This window comes from Carcharodon carcharias, chromosome 21 (assembly GCF_017639515.1).
Source record: "Carcharodon carcharias isolate sCarCar2 chromosome 21, sCarCar2.pri, whole genome shotgun sequence".
Lineage (NCBI taxonomy): Eukaryota > Metazoa > Chordata > Chondrichthyes > Lamniformes > Lamnidae > Carcharodon > Carcharodon carcharias.
Window position 1 is genome coordinate 6,232,280 of NC_054487.1, and position 20,452 is coordinate 6,252,731.

At 39.9% G+C, this 20,452-nt stretch overlaps 1 protein-coding gene across 5 annotated transcripts in view; it reads left to right on the forward strand.

Moving 5' to 3' along the window:
* fam3c (FAM3 metabolism regulating signaling molecule C) overlaps nucleotides 1–20,452 on the forward strand; it is a 60,992-nt gene that overhangs the window by 27,271 nt on the left and 13,269 nt on the right. For 3 of the 5 annotated variants that reach the window (XM_041215878.1, XM_041215879.1, XM_041215880.1), the window contains 5 exons: nucleotides 2,190–2,251; nucleotides 14,359–14,463; nucleotides 14,672–14,683; nucleotides 17,762–17,791; nucleotides 19,761–19,884. In XM_041215878.1, the coding sequence (XP_041071812.1) occupies nucleotides 2,239–2,251; nucleotides 14,359–14,463; nucleotides 14,672–14,683; nucleotides 17,762–17,791; nucleotides 19,761–19,884 (284 nt within the window). In that variant the 5' untranslated portion in view covers nucleotides 2,190–2,238. The remainder of the gene's footprint in view (nucleotides 1–2,189; nucleotides 2,252–14,358; nucleotides 14,464–14,671; nucleotides 14,684–17,761; nucleotides 17,792–19,760; nucleotides 19,885–20,452) is intronic. The other 2 variants (XM_041215881.1, XM_041215882.1) reach the window with 1 other exon arrangement.

A 20,452-nucleotide genomic window follows, 5' to 3' on the forward strand; every position in this document is an offset into this window, starting at 1 on the left:
AATCCCAAGGTGCAGAGGTTATGTTCCAGTGCATGAATCACAAAAGGTTAGCATGCAGGTACAGCAAGTAATTAAGAAGGCTAATGGAATGCTATCCTTTATTATGAGAGGAATTTAACATAAAAGTAAGGATGTTATGCTTCAGTTGTACAGGGTGTTGGTGAGACCACATCTTGAATATTGTGTGCAGTTTTGGTCTCCTTGTTTAAGGAAGAATATAAATGCGTTGGAGGCAGTTCAGAGGAGATTTACTAGATTGATACCTGGAATGAACAGGTTTTTTTAAGGTGAAAGGTTAGTCAGACTGGCTTATTTCCACTGGAGTTTAGAAGAGTGAGGAGGGACTTAATTAAAGTACATAAGATCTTGAACATTATTGACAAGGAGGATGTTGAAAAGATGTTTCCTCTTGTGGGTGAGTCCAGAACTAGGGGTCTCTGTTTTAAAATTAGGGGTTGCCCTTTTAGGATAGAGATGAGGTGATTTTTTTATTGAGGATTGTGCGACTTTGGAATGCACTTTCTCAGAAGATGGTGGAGGCGGGATCATTGAATATCTTTAAGGTGGAAGTAAATAGATTCTTGTGAGACAAGAGAATCAAAGATCATTGGGAATAGATGGGAATGTGGAATTCAAAACACGAGATGATCAGCCATGATCTTATTGAGTGGTGGAGCAGGCTCGAGGGGCTTAATGGTCTACTTCTCCTATTTCGTCTGTTTGTATGTTTTCCCAGTCTCTCTACTGATAAATCTTATCCATTTTGCCTTGGCCATGTGTATGCATTAAAATTCTTGCCTGTATTTCTAAGTTATAGCAGTTCCATTTTTCCTCAATGCGTGTTAGATCAGCCTCAATGTATGTTAGCTGCAATGTTAATATCTAAAACTTATATGGAACATGGTTTGTTTTTGTCCAAAAGGACATATGTTGTCCCATAGATGAATAGGGACAAAGACCCAGTCCAGTTTTTTGGAGTCTATGTGCTCAGTTGATACTTGGTAGACCGTCTGTAGGCTAGAGGTGATATGATTTATAGGAGAAACTGCTCTCCACTCTTCACATCACTGTTGGTGAGAATCAAAGGAATCAGGAAAGTTTAACCACGTTGGGTGTATTGAAAAGAGCCATGCTGCTTGTGAATAGAACAAAGTGAATTTGCAATGTGGTTTTAACATAATGTCCATTCAACAATGTTGGTACTTCATCTGCATAGCAAAGATATGGAGGAATTATGTTACAGAGGGTTGATAACCATGGAAGAGCAGTAGGCAGCAATGTGTTTGACATTTAAAAACATAAATTGAAATATTCAGCAGGTCAGGCAGCATCTATGGAGAGAGGAACAGTGTTAACATTTCAGGTTTATAACCTTTCATTGACATGAAACGTAAACTCAGTTTCTCTCTCTTCACAGAATGCTGCTAGACCTGCTGAGTATTTCTAGCATTTTCTGTTTTTATTTCAGATTTCCAGTATTTTGCTTTTGTAAATGTGTCTATTAACATGCAAGGTTACATTCAGTTGAGTATCCATAAGCTTGCTTTGTGCTGGCAAGTCCAAATAGGAACGCTCTGAAGAAGAATCAAACAGGCTCGAAACGTTAACTCTTGTTTTTCCCACTCCATAGATGCTGCCAGACCTGCTGCGTTTTTCCAGCATTTTCTGTTTTTATTCCAAAGTAATTAAATTCTGTATACACATAATCCAAGCAAAAATTGATGGTAATCAGTTATGGGAGCTCTGATTTGTATTGTACCCCCGCCTAATCCCGGGTTGCTGAAGCTAATAGATGGCTGTTTTTGAGCATACACTTTTTTCAGCTTTTGCAGTTTCACATCAATCCTGATTGGCAACTCACTGTGTAAGATATGAGACTTAATGCATCATTTCATTCCTTCAAACTATGGAACTCCCCTCCCATTATAACTTTTTAAAACTACCCTTTTTATTGTCTAATCACTTTCTGTTTGACTTTTCTCAGCCTTGGTTAGGGCTTGTTTTTCAGGTTTTTTTCCCTTTTATTTAGATTTTTCAATTTTAATACACCTTGCACCACGGAATAGTAAACATCTGTAGATTCACAACAGTTCCATTGGAATCATATTTTAAGCCGTCAATATTCTGATTTATTTCTTATAAAGCAATTTGTATTATTGGAATCAACTTTGCGTTTTTTTTCCTTATAGGAAAAGCTGTTTGAACTGACAGATACATCATAAAATTAAAGTTGGAATTATGAGACTATCAGGTACGTTATAACCAAGGATCAGATATATTGAAAAACATTTACTTATTAGCATTGGCTTTGCATTGTGGCAATATTGCACAACAAGACAACTGTTTGGAATTAAATTTGGAATGCCATAGAACCACCCAGTCAGTACACAGATTTGTTTTAAGTTGGTTACCTGCAGTACATATGTTGTACAGATGATAGCTGTGGGAAATATTTAAAATGTCAACCTGGTTTGTGGGTGCACTTTAAGTGTGCGAAAGATGCATTATTAGCACAAAGAGGAGTTTTACACTGCCATTGTATTGCTTTTAGGGACACTTGCTGTCAAACGATTCCATAGTTGTAAGCGTATCCCAAACCCCAACACTGATCCTTCCCCTCAAATGCAATAAATAATCAAGGTAACACTTGGAAAATTTGAAAAATTGAATGAACTTATAGGTAGCTTCTCTGCACCCCGCCAAGCTGCTAAATGGTACCATTGTTGTTGGAAAGTTATTAAGATTCCTGAATGAATGACCGGCCTGTATGAAAATAAAATACATTCTACTATCCTGGCAACAACCCTCGGAAGAAGAGATGGGGTTCCTGTTGGCTGACTGCAGGCATCACCATAAGCATTTGATATCTTTGTACTTATTTTTTTGAAGAGAACAAATTGTTGTAAATTTGCACTCAAATTGAAAATGAGCCCAGTCAGCTTTTAGGGTACATATTATTGGTCTTATCCCACCCTAATGATCCAATTAAAATACTCGATTAATCCACTCAAGGGATATAGTTTTGGTAGACTAGAATAATATAAACTGTTTCAAAACTAGAATAAATACTTCTTGCTTTAACATATAGACTTTTTATAAGTGGAGAACAAGAAGTCCTCCCTTAAAGTCGTCCCAAACAACGTTGTTTTGCATTAATGTCACTGTCCAATCACAACCCTGTATTCGCATTGCATTGCTGCTGTTTCATGTTAACATTGTCATATGCCTGAACGTTCCTGCATAACTCCCATGTTAAGCCTGTGAGAGCTGGGTCTCAGGTAAGGTGGAGTATGCAGCCTTGGGAGGGAGTTGTGAGCCTCAAGATGTATTGTTTTGCATAACGTCATATTTTCCAGGAGCCAATTAATGACTTTAAGTGAGAACTTCCTGTACTACTTCATCTGTTTGAGTTAAGTTCAAAAAGTTGGTACCAAGTTGTATATGAAGGCTTATACAGCCTAGATGGAAATGGGCAGCAACTATTTGAGCATTAGAAAGAGATGAGATCAAAACCCAATGTATTGATAATCAAAGTGACAGTTCCGTTAAGTTTTGAACTGTTCACACTACTGCATTACCATATATGCATACGAATATTATGTGGAACTGTTATTAACTACCTTGAATGTAGAGAACATCCCTTCCTCATTTCAAATTCAGATGGACTTGACTTTTTGCAGTGATATTTCACTGTAGAAGGATTGGAACAAATGAATAGTTTACAAAGCCCAGCTAAGGATTTTACAATTTGAAATGCTCGAGTCACAAACAATTTGTGTATATATCTTGAAAAGGTGGATTTTTTAACTTTAATCAAAATCTATTTCAATCAGCATAGAAGTTAATGCTTAACAAATCAAGGTTAATCTCAAAATACTTCTATTGCAGTTCAGTTACTGTTACTCCTGGTGAAGGGGAAGTAATATTGAGAATGTTTTGATTTGTGATGTTACGCTCTTGATATGTGAAACTTCACTTAATCCCCTTTCTAAGATGAAGCTTTCTTTTCCTCTCATTTACTTCCTTTCAAAATGCCCAAAATATAAATATTTTGAAACGAAAATGCTGTAATCCATCGTAGGTTTGAAGGGGAAGAAAAATAATGGGCACCGATTTTAATTTAGATTATGTAAATGCAATCAAGTATCTTGAAAAAAATGCAGCTTTGTCGATTTAACAATACTGCAAAATGTATAAAAATTAAAAGATAGAGCTACAGATATTGAAAACTAAAACAAACAAAATCAGCGAAGTCCATTAATTGAAATGAGAAGATGTGCAGTGGTTTGGATATATAATCTGGCCAAAGTTAATGAGGTATTTAGAGTATTCTGTTTTCCCATGTTTGGTAAGTTACTGAATTCCAGTGGTATGAGTCACTGGCCTTCACTGAGTATGACATCAGAGATCCCCAGCAAAATTGAGCCAATGGAAATCCAGGGGGAAACTCTCCACTAGTTGGAATTGTACCGAGCACAAAGTACGGTGGAGACCAATCATCTCAACCCCCAGAACATTGCTGCAGGAATTCCTCAGGGGAGTGTCCTAGGCCCAACAATCTTCAGCTGCTTTTGATCTTCTTCATCAACGACCTTCCCTTCATCATAAGGTCAGAAGTGGAGATGTTTGCTTATGATTGCAAAGTATTCAGTTCCAGATGAGGAATTTTGTGTCTCAGAGGGTAGTTAGTCTTTGGACTTCTCTTCCACAGAGAGCACTGGAGACTGGGTCATTTAATATTTTCAAGGTTAGATTAGACAGATTCTTGATCTATAAGGGAGTCTAGGGTTATGGGGGTAGACAGGAAAGTAGAGATAAGGCCTCAATCAGATCAGCCATCTTATTGAATGGGGGAGCAGGTTCAATGAATGACCTACTCCTATTTCTAATGGTATCTTATTTGCAACTCCTCAGATACTGAAACAGTTCTTTCCCACTTACTGCAAGACCTGGACAACATTCAGACTTGGGCTGATAAGTCACAAGTAACATTTGTGCCACACAAATGTCAGGCAATGACCATCTCCTAACAAAAGGGAATCTAGCCATCTCCCCTTGACATTGACTCCCCCACCATCAACATCATGGGGTTACCATTGTCCAGAAACTTAACTGGGTTGGCCATATAAATACATGATTACAAGTGCAGGTCAGAGGTTGGGAATTCTGTGTCAAGTAACTCACCTCCTGACTCCCTAAAGCCTGTCCACTATCTACTGGACACAAGTCAGGAATGAAATGGAATACTCTCCACTTCCCTGGCTGAGTGCAGCTCCAACAACGTTGAAGCTTGACATCATTGAAGATAAACATTGGATTTGTATACCGTATACAAGATTGACTGCAGCAACTTGCCAAGCCTTCTTTGACCGCACCTTCCAAATCCATGACCTCAACCACCTAGAGCGACAAGAGTAGCAATACGTGGGCATTTGCAGGTAATGGTGTTCCCCTCCAAGACACACACCATCCTGACTTGGAACTGAATCACTATTCCTTCAGTGTTACTGAGCCAAAAGCCTGGAACTCCCTTCCTGACAGCATCGTGGGGGTACCTATATCATGTGGACTGCATTGGTTCAAGAAGGCAGCCCACCACCATCTTCTCCAAGGCAAATGGGGATGGGCAATAAATGCTGGTCTTGCCAGCAATATCACATCCCAGAAAAGCATAAAGAGAAAACTACCTCCAAGTTTTGACTCGTGATTTTGGTTGTGTTAATACATGTTTAGCTTTGGTGCGAAATGATTTCAAGCTTCTGTGGAAGGTCAAAACAAACAAAAACAAAGCCAAATGAGACACTGTCTTCCCAGGAGTCTTGTTCTGCTTTGCTCTTTCATGGGGCTACGGGCCCTGACAATATTCTGACAATAGTGCTGGAGATTTGTGCCTAAGAATTTGCTGCGCCCCTAGCCAAGCTGTTCCAATGCAGCTACAGCACTGGCAGCTACCAGGAAATGTGGGAAATTGCCCAGGTAAGTCCTGTACACATAAAGCAGGGCAAATCCAACCCAACCAAATACTGTCCCAGTGCAGTCCACATGATATAGGTACCCCCACGATGCTGTCAGGAAGGGAGTTCCAGGCTTTTGGCTCAGTAACACTGAAGGAATAGTGATTCAGTTCCAAGTCTACTCTCGATCATCAGTAAAGTAATGGAAGGCTATCAACAGTGCTATCGAGTGGCACTTGCTTAGCATTAACCTGCTCACTGATGTCCAGTTTGGGTGCTGCCAGGCCCTCTCAGCTCCTGACTTCATTACAGCCTTGGTTCAAACATGGACAAAAGGGCTGAGCTCCCGAAGTGAGGTGGAGTGACTGCCCTTGACATCAAGGCTGCATTTAACCGGGTTTTGCTTCAAGGAGCCCCAGCAAAACTGGAGTCAATGGGAATCGGGGAAAACTCTCCACTGGTTGGAGTCATACCTAGCACAAAGGAAGATGGTTTTGGTTGTCGGAGGTCAGGCATCTCAGCTGCAGGACGTCACTACAGGAGTTCCCCAGGGTAGTGTCCTTGGCTCAACCATCTTCAGCTGCTTCCAGAAAGAAATGATCTGTCTTCTATCATAAGGTCAGAAGTGGGGATGTTCGCTGATGATTGCACAATGTTCATCATTCATGACTCCTCAGATACTGAAGCAGCCCATGTCCAAATGCAGCAAGACCGGATGATATCCAGGCTTGGACTGACAAGTCGCAAGTAACATTCCCGCCACACAAGTGCCAGGCAATAACCATCTCTAACAAGAGAGAATCTAACCATCACCCCTTGACCTTTCAATGGCATTACCATCACTGAGCCCCCCCCACTATGAACTGGAGGTTACCATTGACGAGAAACTGAACTGGACTAGCCATATAACTACTGTGGGTAGAAGATCAGGGTCAGAGGCTAGGAATCTTGTGGTGAATAACTCACCTCCTGACTCCCCAAAGCCTGTCCAGCATCAACAAAGCACAAGGCACATGCCAGGAGTGTGATCGAATGGTCCCAACTTGCCTGGATGAGTGCAGCTCCCACAACACTCAAGAAGCTTGACACTGTCCAGGACAAAGCAGCCCCCTTGAGTGGCACCACATCCATAAGCATTCACTCCCTCCACCATCGACGCACAGTAACAGCAGTGTGTACATCCACAAGATGCAGTGCATGAATTCACCAAGGCTCCTTCGACAGCATCTTCCAAACCCGTGACCACTACCATCTAGAAGGACAAGGGCAGCAGATAGATGGGAACACCACCACCAGGACATTCCCCTTCAAGCCACTCACCATCCTGACTCGGAAATATATCGCTGTTCCTTTCACTGCCGCTGGGTCAAAACCTTGGAACTCCCTCCCTAACAGCACTGTGCGTGTACCTACACCACATGGATTGCAGTGGTCAAGAAGGCAGTTCACCACCATCTTCTCAAGGGGAACTCGGGATAAACAATAATGCTGGCCTAGCCAGTAAAGCCCACATCCCATGAATGAACAGAACAAAAGGATGTCTGCTTGGTCACTGACCCCAGTTCCTAATTGCAAGTAACCCATCACTGCAGCATCATAGGGAATGGCAGCATAGTGGTTATGTTAAAGAACTAGTAATCCAGACGTCTAGACAGATGTTCCAGAGACGCAAATTCAAATCCCAGTTAATTCAGCTAATTAAATAAATATGCAATAAAAAGCTTGTATCACTAGTGGTGACCACAAAACTACAGAATTGTTGTAAAGGCACACCTGTTTCACTCCTCCTTCCTTTGGGTGCATTCCCTACGAGGGTGTTGGCAGCCATGGACTTCCACTGGGTTGGTCTATGATTATGCTTGGCAGTGATTTGCTGTTGCCTTCTGCAGTATGGCTGACCAAGAAACACTCCCACTCTTACCACCTGCCTTAAGGCATACTGGAAGGATTTACAGGCTAATAATCGACCTATCTGGCCACATTATGAACAGACCTGTGGACATCAGGTCCTGAAGTAGGACTTGATCCTGGAACTCCTGGCCCAGAGGTAGGAACACTATCACTGTGCCACTACTTCACTATTGTCCTTTAAGGAAGGAATCTGCTGTCCTCACTGTGTCTGGTCTAGTTGTGACTCCACACCTACAGCAATGTGTCACTTAACTGCCCTCTGGAACGGCCTAGAAAGCCACTTAGTTGTGTCTGATTGCTCACAGATTTAGCGTGAGGAAGGCCACCCACCCCAAACATCCATTCCTAAGTCCCACAACCTCATTAGACAGGATTGCTTTAATCACTTTTAAAGTTCTCACCTTCACTGCTCCACACAACAAATTGCCTATTGCTCATTTGCATTTATGTCCCTCTGTCCTACTGTTACTAATTAACTACTATCGTCCAGGTTTATCTTCTTCATTCCCTTAACTATTTTGTGAAACTATAAGATCATTTCTTAAATGCCCTTTTACTAGGCTGATAAGATTTAAGTCTTTTCAGTATTTCATTATAGCTCTGACCTTTTAACACCGGGGATCATTCTTGTGATTCTTCTCTGCACTGTCTCCAGTACTCAAGCATCTGTCTTGAGACAAGAAACTGATACATTATTCAACTGATCAAAGCATAATAGTTTGATCATAACGCCTGTGAATTACATTCTATTGTTATGACTACATGTTACATAAAAATTACAACATGGAAATGGGACATTTGACACAACCAGCCTATGTTGTAGTTTACCCTTCACACAAGGGCATGCCTGCCTGTTCCAAAATCCCTTTATTTACCTTTCCTTTAACCACCTATCTAATCTGTTCTTGAAAGTTGACATGGTCTCTAATTACTCACTCTGATAGTGCTCAAAACCACCTGTATAAAAAGACAGATTTATCCTTCTCTCTGTCCTAAATGTCTTGCATTTCATCTGAAATTTGTGTCTCTTCAAAAACTTGAAATAGCCTAGCTACTCCATCCCATCTGTTCATGACTTTTTACAAGACTTTCTTTTGTGTTTGTTATTTCCTCATTCAAGGCAGCCTTCTCGTGAATCTTTGTTTTGTTGATTGCTGATACATCAGTGTCCAATAACAACTTTATGATGATTGTCAGAGCCTCACAAATTTCTTCTTTAGTGTATCTTGGTACTCAGAAATGGAATGAAGCATTTAAAAAATGATTGGGAAGCAGAGAAAAGTAGGACAAATAAAATGAGAGAAGAGGCTGAACATTGGACTCGTTTTTTGCAAAATGCAGACTAATAGTTACTCTCCTAACAGTATTTTTATTTTTTTACCAGGTACAGAAATAAGATTAAATGAGCTTAAAGAATGTGTAACTTATGGTGCTAGTCTACGTGTAGTATTGTTTTACTCGAATTTTAGGATTCCCACTTTATACCACAACAGCTTTGAGGAGATTACAGAGACAGAGAGGGGTGAGGCATGAAATCAAGGATCAATATTTTAAAGTCTCTCTCATCCTTCTTACTTTATACGTTGTAAACAACTGAGAATGTATTGTATTTAAACCCCTGCCTAAAAACACCGGGTGGACTTGCATCACACAGCAATTAAAGGCGGTGCCTCACCACCACCCTTGGGCAATTAGGGATGTGCAATAAATGCTAACCTTGCCAGTGATGTCCACGTTGGGTGAACCGGTTATAAAAAATTAGTTCCAGGTATCTTTGGAACCTGGTTAACATACATTGGTCCAGTTTGAAATTTGGGATTAGCTTCTGCCTGTCTTTAAACCACCTCAGAGAAGCAACATCTGTTAATTGAGAGATTTTTCCAAGCTTAGCATTTTAAGATAATATTGGCCCCGCTTTCCTAAAAGTTCTGCTTTCATAAGAATGGCTAGAAAGCAAGATTCTAGTAGTAGCAAAAAACTGCATTTAAATGTAAGGTTGAAAAATTGTTGTTTCATATTTTATCCTTTAATTTTCCAATGTTCTATGCAAAGCCTTCAGAATCCTAATCATATAGTATGTTCAACTCTTTGTGTTTGAATTTCAGGCCTGTTTTTCAGTGTAAAATAGTTCATTATTTTTGACAAATTAAACTAACAATAATGCAGTCTAAGATTTCTCATGATGTTCACAGGCAACAGTAATAAGAAGGTAAATATAAATTGGACATTTACTGTAGTAATTATTTTGGACAATGTTCCCAACTCTCTCAAAATTACGTATTCCTTCCCCACGGCGCTCCTTCCAGCAGATGGGAAATTCAGTGATTTAAACGAAGCAATACTGTCCCTTCCTCCCACATAATGTCCTGTGCAGGGGGCTGGACTGTTGGGAATAGGGGCAGTTTCAGGAATCTTTGGTTTCAGCATTCAGCACGAATGTTACTTGTTTCTTATCAGCCCAAGCCTGAATGTGGTCGAGCTCTCGCTGAGTGCAGACATGGATTGCTTCAGTACCTGAGGATTGCGAATGGCCCTGTGCAATCCTCAGCCCAACGCAAACTGGAGGAACAACACCTCACCTTCCGACTAGGGACTTTACAGCCTTCCGGACTGAATATTGAATTCAACAACTTTAGGTCGTGAGCTCCCTCCCCCATCCCCACCCCCTTTCTGTTTCCCCCTTCCTTTTTTTTTTCTCCAATAAATTATAAAGATTTTCCTTTTCCCACCTATTTCCATTATTTAAAAAAAAATTAAAAAAAAAACCCCACTAGAGCTATACCTTGAGTGCCCTACCATCCATTCTTAATTAGCACATTTGTTTAGATAATATCACCAACTTTAACTTTAACACCTATGTGTTCTATTGTACTATTGTCGTTGACATCTTTTGATGATCTGCTTCTATCACTGCTTGTTTGTCCCTACAACCACAACCCCCCCCACCCAACCTCTCTCTCTCTATCTCTCCGCCCCCCCCACACACACACCTTAAACCAGCTTATATTTCAACTCTTTCTTGGACTCGAACTCAAGTTCTGTCGAAGGGTCATGAGGACTCGAAACGTCAACTCTTTTCTTCTCTGCCGATGCTGCCAGACCTGCTGAGTTTTTCCAGGTAATTCTGTTTTTGCTTTGGATTTCCAGCATCCGCAGTTTTTTTGTTTTTATCTCAGCAAATATCCCCACTTCTGAATTTATGATGCAGGGAAGATCATTGAAGAAGTTGAGGATGATTGACCTTAGGACACTCCCCTGTGGTACTCCAGGGTAATGAAAGTGAAGGATGGCAGTCAATCTAACAACTCAGTAGCTATGGTTGGTTGTGTTGGGGCTCGGTGGATCTTCTCTGTTACGACCACCTCCCTTGCAGACACAGCCATTTGCTGGGTGCATTCCCTTTGTTGGCAGAGCATTGCAACCGCCTCTGGGTCAGGCTGGGGAGGTTGCTCATCGTTCCGGGGCGAGTGTTGTAACTCGCCTAGCTGGAGCCTTCATTGTTACCTCAGTCAAGGGAAATGAGCACTGCTGCACCTTCCCCTTCCCTGTATTCCTAATGTTTTTGTCAACCGGGGCGAACTGTACTCAGTGCATCGCCGCCAAGAGCCACAAGCCAGAGTCATGGCTTTCCTTCAATGTTGGTGACCCACTGTACCTGTCTTGAATCTCGGACCAAGGAATCTAACAGGCCTCACGACGTATAGGGTTATTACTTGCTTACAGGTACTACTTCTCATTAATCTGTCATCTTGGTTTAGTAGCAGTATTCCCACTCAAAGTCAGAAGGACATAGGTTTAAAAATTATTTCAGGACTTGAGCAAGTTACCTAGGCTGGCAGGTCAGTGAGAACCAAATAATTGGTGCATTATCAGAGGTGTTATTGTTTGGATGAAATATTAAACTAAAGAGTGCCTGGCTATTCAGGTAGTCATGGCACTATTTGACAAAGTTCTTCTGGAGATCTATTCAATGTTAATTGCTCAACAAACACTACCAATAGAAATTAACTGGTCATTTTGAACATGGTTTACAGGACCTTGATGTGTTTACCTACATAAGTGACCTAAAAGTTAATTGTTAATGGATCTTGTGGGGAGGGTGGGCGGAGTTGATGTGAGTAGCATAGGTTAAGTTTCTGCGTTTAGCTTGTTGCTCTGGTGAGTGATTCCAGGCTGACACACGATATGATGCTATGTCTCTCTTTTTGAGCAGATGACTAGGATGAGGGTTAGTTTGCAGACAAAAAATTATAAAGATTAAGCTATGGAAAATTTTAACTGCGTGAGTAAAAGGAAACAAAATTTAAAGGGTGATATTTGGAAACGAAATGCTTTTGGGGAATTATTTGGTATTGCAAATACATTTCTGAATATTAGAAGAATTAATTGAAATAAATTGAAGCAAAAACCAGAACATGCACAAACTAATATTTGCAAATGAGAAATAAAAGTTTGGAAATCAGTTATTTGAGAAATGTAATGTTCAGGGGTGTAAGCTTTAATTCAATTTGTTAAATGAATGACTGAGTTTGAGGTCTTGTGTGTAAGCCAAGTAGACACAAGCATCTGAGTATTTATTGATTATTTTGCATTAGTTTGAAGTAATGAATGTCGCTGAGGCACTGTATTGTTGGTTATTTTTATTTGATTGAACTTGAGTGTGGAGAGAGTGTTTAATTTTGAGGTATCTTTTCTGGGGATTTTCTCTGAACATTTGGTTTTGCTGCTGTTACCGAGCTTCAGGTGCTGAAGGGCAGCAGATTGGAGAATGTGCTTCTGGCATCTCCTTATTTTCTTTTGTTTGCAAAGTGTTTTAAGATGTGTCGTAATGGAGACAATGAGATTGCATTGTAACAAACTTCAATTTTAAGTAAAGGAGAGCATGTGACCAAGGAGCAGACTGAATGATACCAGAGCGGAAAAGCTTTAGTTGAAAGGAAAGTAAACAGGACAGCTCAACAGTGCTGACCGGCACATGTGGTTATTGAAATGGAGTATAGATGAAATGGCGGCAAGTCAGGAGCTTAGTAGGATTAGAAGAAGAATCTTATAATCGATGGGAAGTAAGTGAGTAGTAGAATAACAGATGGGAAGAGTAAGCATGCATTGTTGAAGTTATGTGATGCAGCAGTGGGTCGAGCTGGCAAAGCTGACAGGGCAAGTGGTAGTGCGATGCTGGGGAGTCATGCGTTGGGGGGGAGCAGGTAAAAATAGTTGTAATTCTGTAGTTCTTATGGAATGAGGTGCTGGACATTTCAACCTTTGGGCATTTTAAGTTTTACTGTACAGGTTGATTTTTTTTTTTTGTGTGACTTTCCTCTTTGAATTGATCTTAATACCAGGAATTTGGCTGCTGTTGAGTTGTTTGTCTTTAAGTAAGTTCATGTTTTTGCTATTTGATGTTTACTTCTATTTGCTAAATTCACAAAGTAAAATTTTCCCTTAAGCTAATAAAGCAGAGGGTGTTTACTTTGTTTAGAATAAATTTGCCTTTAATTGTGACTGGAATAGTGCATAATTTTTACGATATTGGCAGCCTCCTGTGGCCTACTGCTCTCAGTAAGTCAGAGGATACAATCCTTTAGAGGAACAGAGATCTTAGTATTACACTTTTAACAATGCTACTATATCTTTAATTGATTTAAGGTAATTAAGTTGCATTGCATTTTTGTTACATACTCTGGGATGTTTTTAAATCAGGTTTTCTTGTGGTTGTCATTATTCAGTAAAAATTGTTTAAAAATTTTTTATTATGCTATTTAATTTATATATAGTAGTCCAGACAGTTCAGGAATATTGTAGGCAGCACGTAAATTGGAATAGATATGTTTTGGTTTAGCTGTGGGGCTTCTGTAATTTGGAATTGGGAATCGTTCTGATACTCCTGCCAGTTAGGAACTTGGGATTTGTTTGTGTTGTGTGTTGATTGTGGCCCTTCAGGTATGGCAGTATTGGTGGTCCTGGTATCTGGGTACAGTTGACATGATTGAAAATAGTGTTGCAGTCAAATATTTCTTAAAAATCTGTTACTTAAAATGCCAAATTTCTGTGGTATCTAAACCCACAAGAGCAAAGCTGAGTTTAATGCCAATATAAGAGAATGAAATTGAATCTGAAAATTAGTTTGTTTTCAGTGGAGCTGAGAGGGATTTGTGTCCCATTGCACTCAATGTTCTGGTTGTCAGTGCTCCCTGAGCTCTGCACTTCATTTAATTCCAGCAGTCACTTCCTGTGCTTGTGAACAACGGTGCACGGGAGTTTCTTCTGGATCTGTCGCTATTATTTGTAGATTTCTGAGCGGGTGGCCTTAAGACGATTTCAACAGCATCTTAAACATGGCAAAATCACGAATGTATTCATAAAGATCATGTATGCCACTGCAGCATCATTGAAAATATTGAAAACTTTCTATTTTAATGAATTTGGTTGTATATTGCTTCAGGATTCTGAAACAGTCTCAAATTGATGTGCTTTTCTTTCTTTCCTCTTTCAGGTTCAGTAAAGTTTGCAGTGGCTGTTGTCGTGTTTTTGCTGGTGGGATATTTCACATTACAAATATTTGAAATCAAAATCGATGCAAATTTGGGATCAATACTTGGTAAGCATTTTAAAAGGCATGACTGGTGCCTTTAAATGTTAACGTTTGCAGTATAAAATGGGTGCAAAGTTTTGACATAGAAGATGAAAGAAGTAGTAAATCAGTTTCACTAATAAAGGTGTCACTTATGAGATGTAGTTACACATGTTGCCGAGCATTCATGGATGCAGACAGGTCAAGTGATTGCTGTGTTTTGTTTTCTTTTTAGCTAAATATTTAGGTAAGTTTTCCCCACATCCACATCTTTCCATCTGTGCACCCCCCTCCCCAACTTCCTTCCTTCCTCTTTCTATATTGTATTCTCAACTTTGAATGTGGCCTGGTACCCCCCTATAGGTTAATGGTTTAGTGAATTACTTGTGTCCAGTCCATTGCTGAATTCTATGTCAGCAATTGCTTCCAGTAACTAGGCAGAGACTCTACCCTCTGATACTTAATCATTTTTTTTTCTCTCCTCACCCCACCCCCTCAGCCTTGTTCTTTGTATTAGCTGATTGCCCAGAATGTGGTGATTAATAATTTGAATAGTTGGAAGTCCACAATTTAAACCAGGGACCCCAGGCATAACCTTGATGCTTGCGAGTAATGGTTGGCTGCACAAGCCATTTGTTGTTAATAGTTAATAAATGTGTACGGCTTTTAATTTGATGATCACCATCGGGAGAGGAAAAGGCTGAGTGAAATTTGAAGCCATTTATTGGGGGAGATGGTGATCTAGTGATAACGTCACTGGACTAGTAATACAGACTAATGCTGTGGGGAGATGGTTTTGAATCCCACCATGACAGCTGGTGGAATTTGTAGATTTCTGAGCGGATGGCCTCGAAGATTTCAACAGCATCTTAGGCATGGTAAAATCATGAATGTACTCATAAAGATCATATTTTCAATGATGCAACAATGGCACATATTGGTTTCAATAAATAAATCTGGAATATAAAGCTGGTCAGTAATGGCAACCATGAAACTACCATCAATTGTCGCAAAAATCCACCTGGTTCACTAATGTCCTTTAGGGAAGAAATGCTTACCTGATCTGCCCTAAATGTGATTCCAGGCCCACAGCAATGTGGTTGACTCTAGCACAATGACTTTGTATTTTTAAATATAACTAATGTTTAATATGAGATACAGGAGGTATATAGTCCTCCCCGGGGTGTAGTATTGAAGTGTATTGGACAGGAGGTTCCCAAATTCAGTTCGTAATCTCTGCTTTTAGCTAATCCCATCAGAAGGCATGCTTACCTGATCTGCCCTAAATGTGATTCCAGGCCCACAGCAATGTGGTTGACTCTTAATTGCCGTCTAAAATGGCCTAGCAAACCATTCTACAAGGACAGTTAGGCAGTTCGGGGCAGTTACAGAAGGGCAACAAAAGCTAGCCTTGCCAGTAACACCCACATCCCATGAAAGAATAAATAACTTAGTGAACTTTGCATGCAAACTCTGTTCTGCTGAATTAGCACAATGACTTTTTATTTTTGAATATAACTAATGTTTAATATAAGATACAGGAAGTATATAGTCCTCCCCAGGGTGTAGTATTGAAGTGTATTGGACAGGAGGTTCCCAAATTCAGTTCGTAATCTCTGCTTTTAGCTAATCCCATCAGTGGCACTGCTGATATCAATGTCCTCATACCAGGGACTCTGGTGGTGTTTGCTCAATTGTGTGAAAATGAAGCGAGAGCAAGTTCAGACTCTGCTTTGGCCACAGGTTAGGACCCTACATGAATAATTGTTACTAGAAGGCCATTGTGTTTCTCCATGGACCACAATCTAATCCCACTCTTGCTTACTCTTATACCTTTAATATTTCCCCTTTTTCAACCATATAATTCTTCCCTTAAAGAATTTATGCATTCAATTTCAATGATTTATGGTAGAGAATTTCACACTCTGTTCAGTTTAACTAGTGCCCTCCAGTATTGGCCAGAGTGGCCAATCTTCATGTGCTTTGGGCAGTGAATATTGATGGGCTGCTTGACGTTGATGTCACCAAAGTGAGGAGTTTAAGTAATTGTTATTCATAGAGGAAACGTACTGGAAGAATGAACGTGATTAAAAGCTGGAAAATCCCTGGGACCTGATGGTCTCTTGGAGTTTTAAAAGAGGTGCCTGCAGAGAGATGTTGGATGCAATGGTTTTGATCTTCTGAAATTTCCTAGTTTCTAGAACACCCCCCATGATTTGAAAGGTAGAAAATGTAGCCTGGCTGCTCAAGAAAGGAAGAAGAGAGAAAGCACAAAACTATAGACCAGGAAGCCTGACATCGGTAGTAAGGAAAATGCTACAATATGTTTTTAAGGATGTAATATCAGGGAAAATTGGGAAACCACTATGATTAGGCAGTGTAAAGGAGAGTGCATGTTCACAGATCCCTCAAGGCAGCAGGACAGATAGAGAAAAGGTAGTTGAGGTAGCATTCAGGATACATTTCTTTATTAGCTGTGGAAAAAATAAGAGCAAGTGAATTATGCCAAAGCGGTATAAAGCACTAGGTAGGCCATAGTTCAGGGATTGCAAACAGCTCTGGTGCATTACAGGAAGGATGTGATTATACTAGAGAGAGTATAGATGAGATTTATGGAAATATTGCCAGGACTGGAAAATTTTAACTGTGAAAATGTTGATAGACTTGGATTGTTTTCTTGGAACACGAGGCTGAGGGGCTATTTATTTAGATAGATAAAATTAAAGGTGGCCTGTGTTTAGTGGATTTGACGGACCTGTTTTTCTTGACAAAGGGATTGAAGTAATTGATGGAAGAATTAGAGGAGAGTTAAAGCGAATTGTTTCACCTAGAGGATGGTGGGATCTGGAGCTCAAGCCTGAAATGTTGGTAGAGACAGAAATCCACATTACATTTAAAAAAAAAACATGGATTTGCACTCGATATGTCATAACCTACAGGGCTATGGAATGAAAGCTGGAAAGTGGGATAGCATTTTTTTATATGATGGGCCAAATGGCTTGCACTTGGGGTTACAAAGCACAATTTTTAAATTGCAGCTTATATATAACTTAGAGGCGGAGGAAAATAGTGAGGAAGATAGTAATAGACTTTAACTTGAACCATGTGTGTTGTACATTTCAGCATATCTGAAGCTTTCCCTACTGTAAGGTCAAAATCCTGTTGTCATAATGTGAGAGAACTTCATGGCAAATTAATGGAAGCTTCAATAAGGATGCATTTAAAATGAATGGATTTAACATATTCTGCAAGCCTATATTTTAATTATATATGCCTATCAGTAAACAAATCATATAGCTAATAACTTGATGTTTTAATTTTGCAGCCAGATCACAAGCTGAAGTGGAAGCAAAGCGTAAGTTTTTTAAGAAAAATAATTCTAGGGTAGGGGACACATTAAAAACTTTTGGGTTGCAGCAGCAAATGGCTTATTTCATAATGAAAATATATATCTAACTAGGTTACTTTCCAGAGAAACATAATATAATGGTTGTAATGCTACACCTACCCTCAGATATATGCAAACCAGGAAAGCTCTTCCAGAGTGTCCTATACCAGTAATGCCTTGGTTAGATCCAACTTGCATGCACAAGTGAGGCATATTGAATGACATTGCACCAGCCACTTCAACTCCCAACAAGCTTACCTTCTCCCATAACATGCAGCCATGCATGCATTTGTAAATGTTTGTGCTGTCAGATGATATTCTAGGGTTCAGAGGGAACAGAATTAGTCATTGTGCACAGCTGGAGCATGCTGAACAGGAGGATTGAGCTATCAGTCACTTCATTATGCATCGTGCCATAATTTGATTTTGGGTATAGAGCATTTTGTCATCTGCTGACTCACATTACTTCATTTACAGGCTTTTACCTTGGTGGACCCAAGGGATTTCTGTACTGAGATTTTCACATGGCGTTTGCTTCTGCAACCTTTAAATATAAATGAATTCTCATATCCAGACAATGTGTAAAGCTACCTTTCTCTCCACAACATGTGCTCTACTCCTCAACCACCTCTAATACTCCGTCCCCTTCTTGGGGCACCTTTCTATGCAAGTGCAGGTGATGCAACAATTAACCTCATCTCTCCAATAATAAACTTGGTGGAATAAAAGGATATTATTGATAGGAGATGTAACGTTTAAAGCCTGTTGATACAATGGATAATTTACATTCAAAGGAAAAGCTAGGTATAAACAGAAAGGAGTTTGTGTGTGTAAGGCAGAGGCATTTAAGATCTAACCAACCTGTAAGCCTCCAACTGTGCCTGCAAAGGAACCAAATTGCAAGGAACTTTATTTTGCATTAATACGGTCAAATGTGTTTTGCTTAGTGTCTGTTTAAAGTCTATGGGTCCAAGATCCCAAACACTCCTTCCAGGCAAAGCAGCAATTTGCATGTATACAGTAGTCGCCACTCTCAATGTGGCCTTCTCTACACTGGTGAGATTAAATGCAGATTGGTGACCACTTTGTGGAGCTTCCTCATTCAGTCTGCAGTCATGACCCCAAACTACTGATGGTCTGCATTTTAATTCTCCACCTTGCTTTCACGCTGACATCTCTGTCTTCGGCCTACTGCAGTGTTGTAGTGAAGCTCATTGTGAGGAATAGCGCCTCATCTTTTGATTAGGTATCTTACAGCCTTCTGGACTCAAGATCAAGTTCCACAACTTCAGATCATAATCTGTGCCCCCATTTTGTTTCCTTTTCTTTGCACGTGTCAGTCTTAACCTTGCTTTGCTTTTGGACAGTAACTGTTCATTATTCTGCCATTCACACCTCTGTTCACATCTTTGGTCACTTTCTTGTCCCATTGCTACTCCCCTTAACTCTGTCCCACCAGCTCTTTTACTATTTAATGTTTCACATCTCCCGCTCTATCTCAGTCCTTCCCATTTGTTCTTTTTCCATTATCCCCAATTTGACCGACATAAAATCTATTGTGTTTCTAACATTTCCCGATTCTGATGAAGTGTCAGCGACCTGAAAAGTTAACCCCATTTCACTGCCTAAAGATGGCACAAGTCCTGTTGAGTACTTCCCGCACTTCCTGTTTTTCATTTCAGATTTCCAACATCTGCAGCATTTTGCTTTTGTAATGTGTAAAGCTAGTTTATGGCCCATTCTGATGGGCTGGTAAATGAGTTAAAAGGGTTACAGGGAAAAAGGAGAAAAAGCTGTATACTGTAATCCTCAATTGTGAATCAGTCATATTCATCAGTCACCAAGTCCTGTCAGATTTAGTTATAATCTCTATATCTGATTTGTATATATGGATGAGAAGTTTTTTTTGAAACTGTTCTTTAAAACCTTGCCTTAGCAACAAAACTGCTGAAGTACAAATGTAGTCTTGCAAAGCCTTGTCCTGAGAACCATTTTGCATTCAAAATGGCAAGTGGAGCAGCAAACGTTGTTGGACCCAAAATCTGTGTGGAAGATAAAATGTAAGTATTGATGTATTTTGGTTGTGTATTATGTTAAAGATGTGACCTGTATCTTGGAATTAGACATTATTTTGGAATTTAATATTTTGAGGCATTCTCTCATCCATTTTCATCCCTGTGATAGCAAAGGACTCCTCTCCCCTGGTACTAAGAGGCTTAAATTAAGAGGCCAAGTTGCATAATCTTGTATTCCTGTAAGTATAGAAGATTGAGGAGTGAACTGATAGAGGTGTTTAAAATATTAAAACAATTCAATGGGTAGATACAGAGAAACATTCCTCTTATGGGGAATCAAGAATGAAAGGTGTCATGAAGCGACATTAATGTCTATAATGTTATTGGAAATTATTTTTAAAATGGAGTTGTAGTGGGGTCTGTGTCTATGCGTTTGACTATGTGTGTCATAATTGAATTAAAGCCGCCTAGTTCCGGTACTTTGATTATAGTAGTTTGAGATGTTAATTAGATAAACCTAAGGAGGATAGAAGGTGAAGTGTAAATTTGCATTTGTTGAATAAGGCACTCGAGTGGGAGTAACATCTTGCACCTAGCTAGAAGACACCAAGCA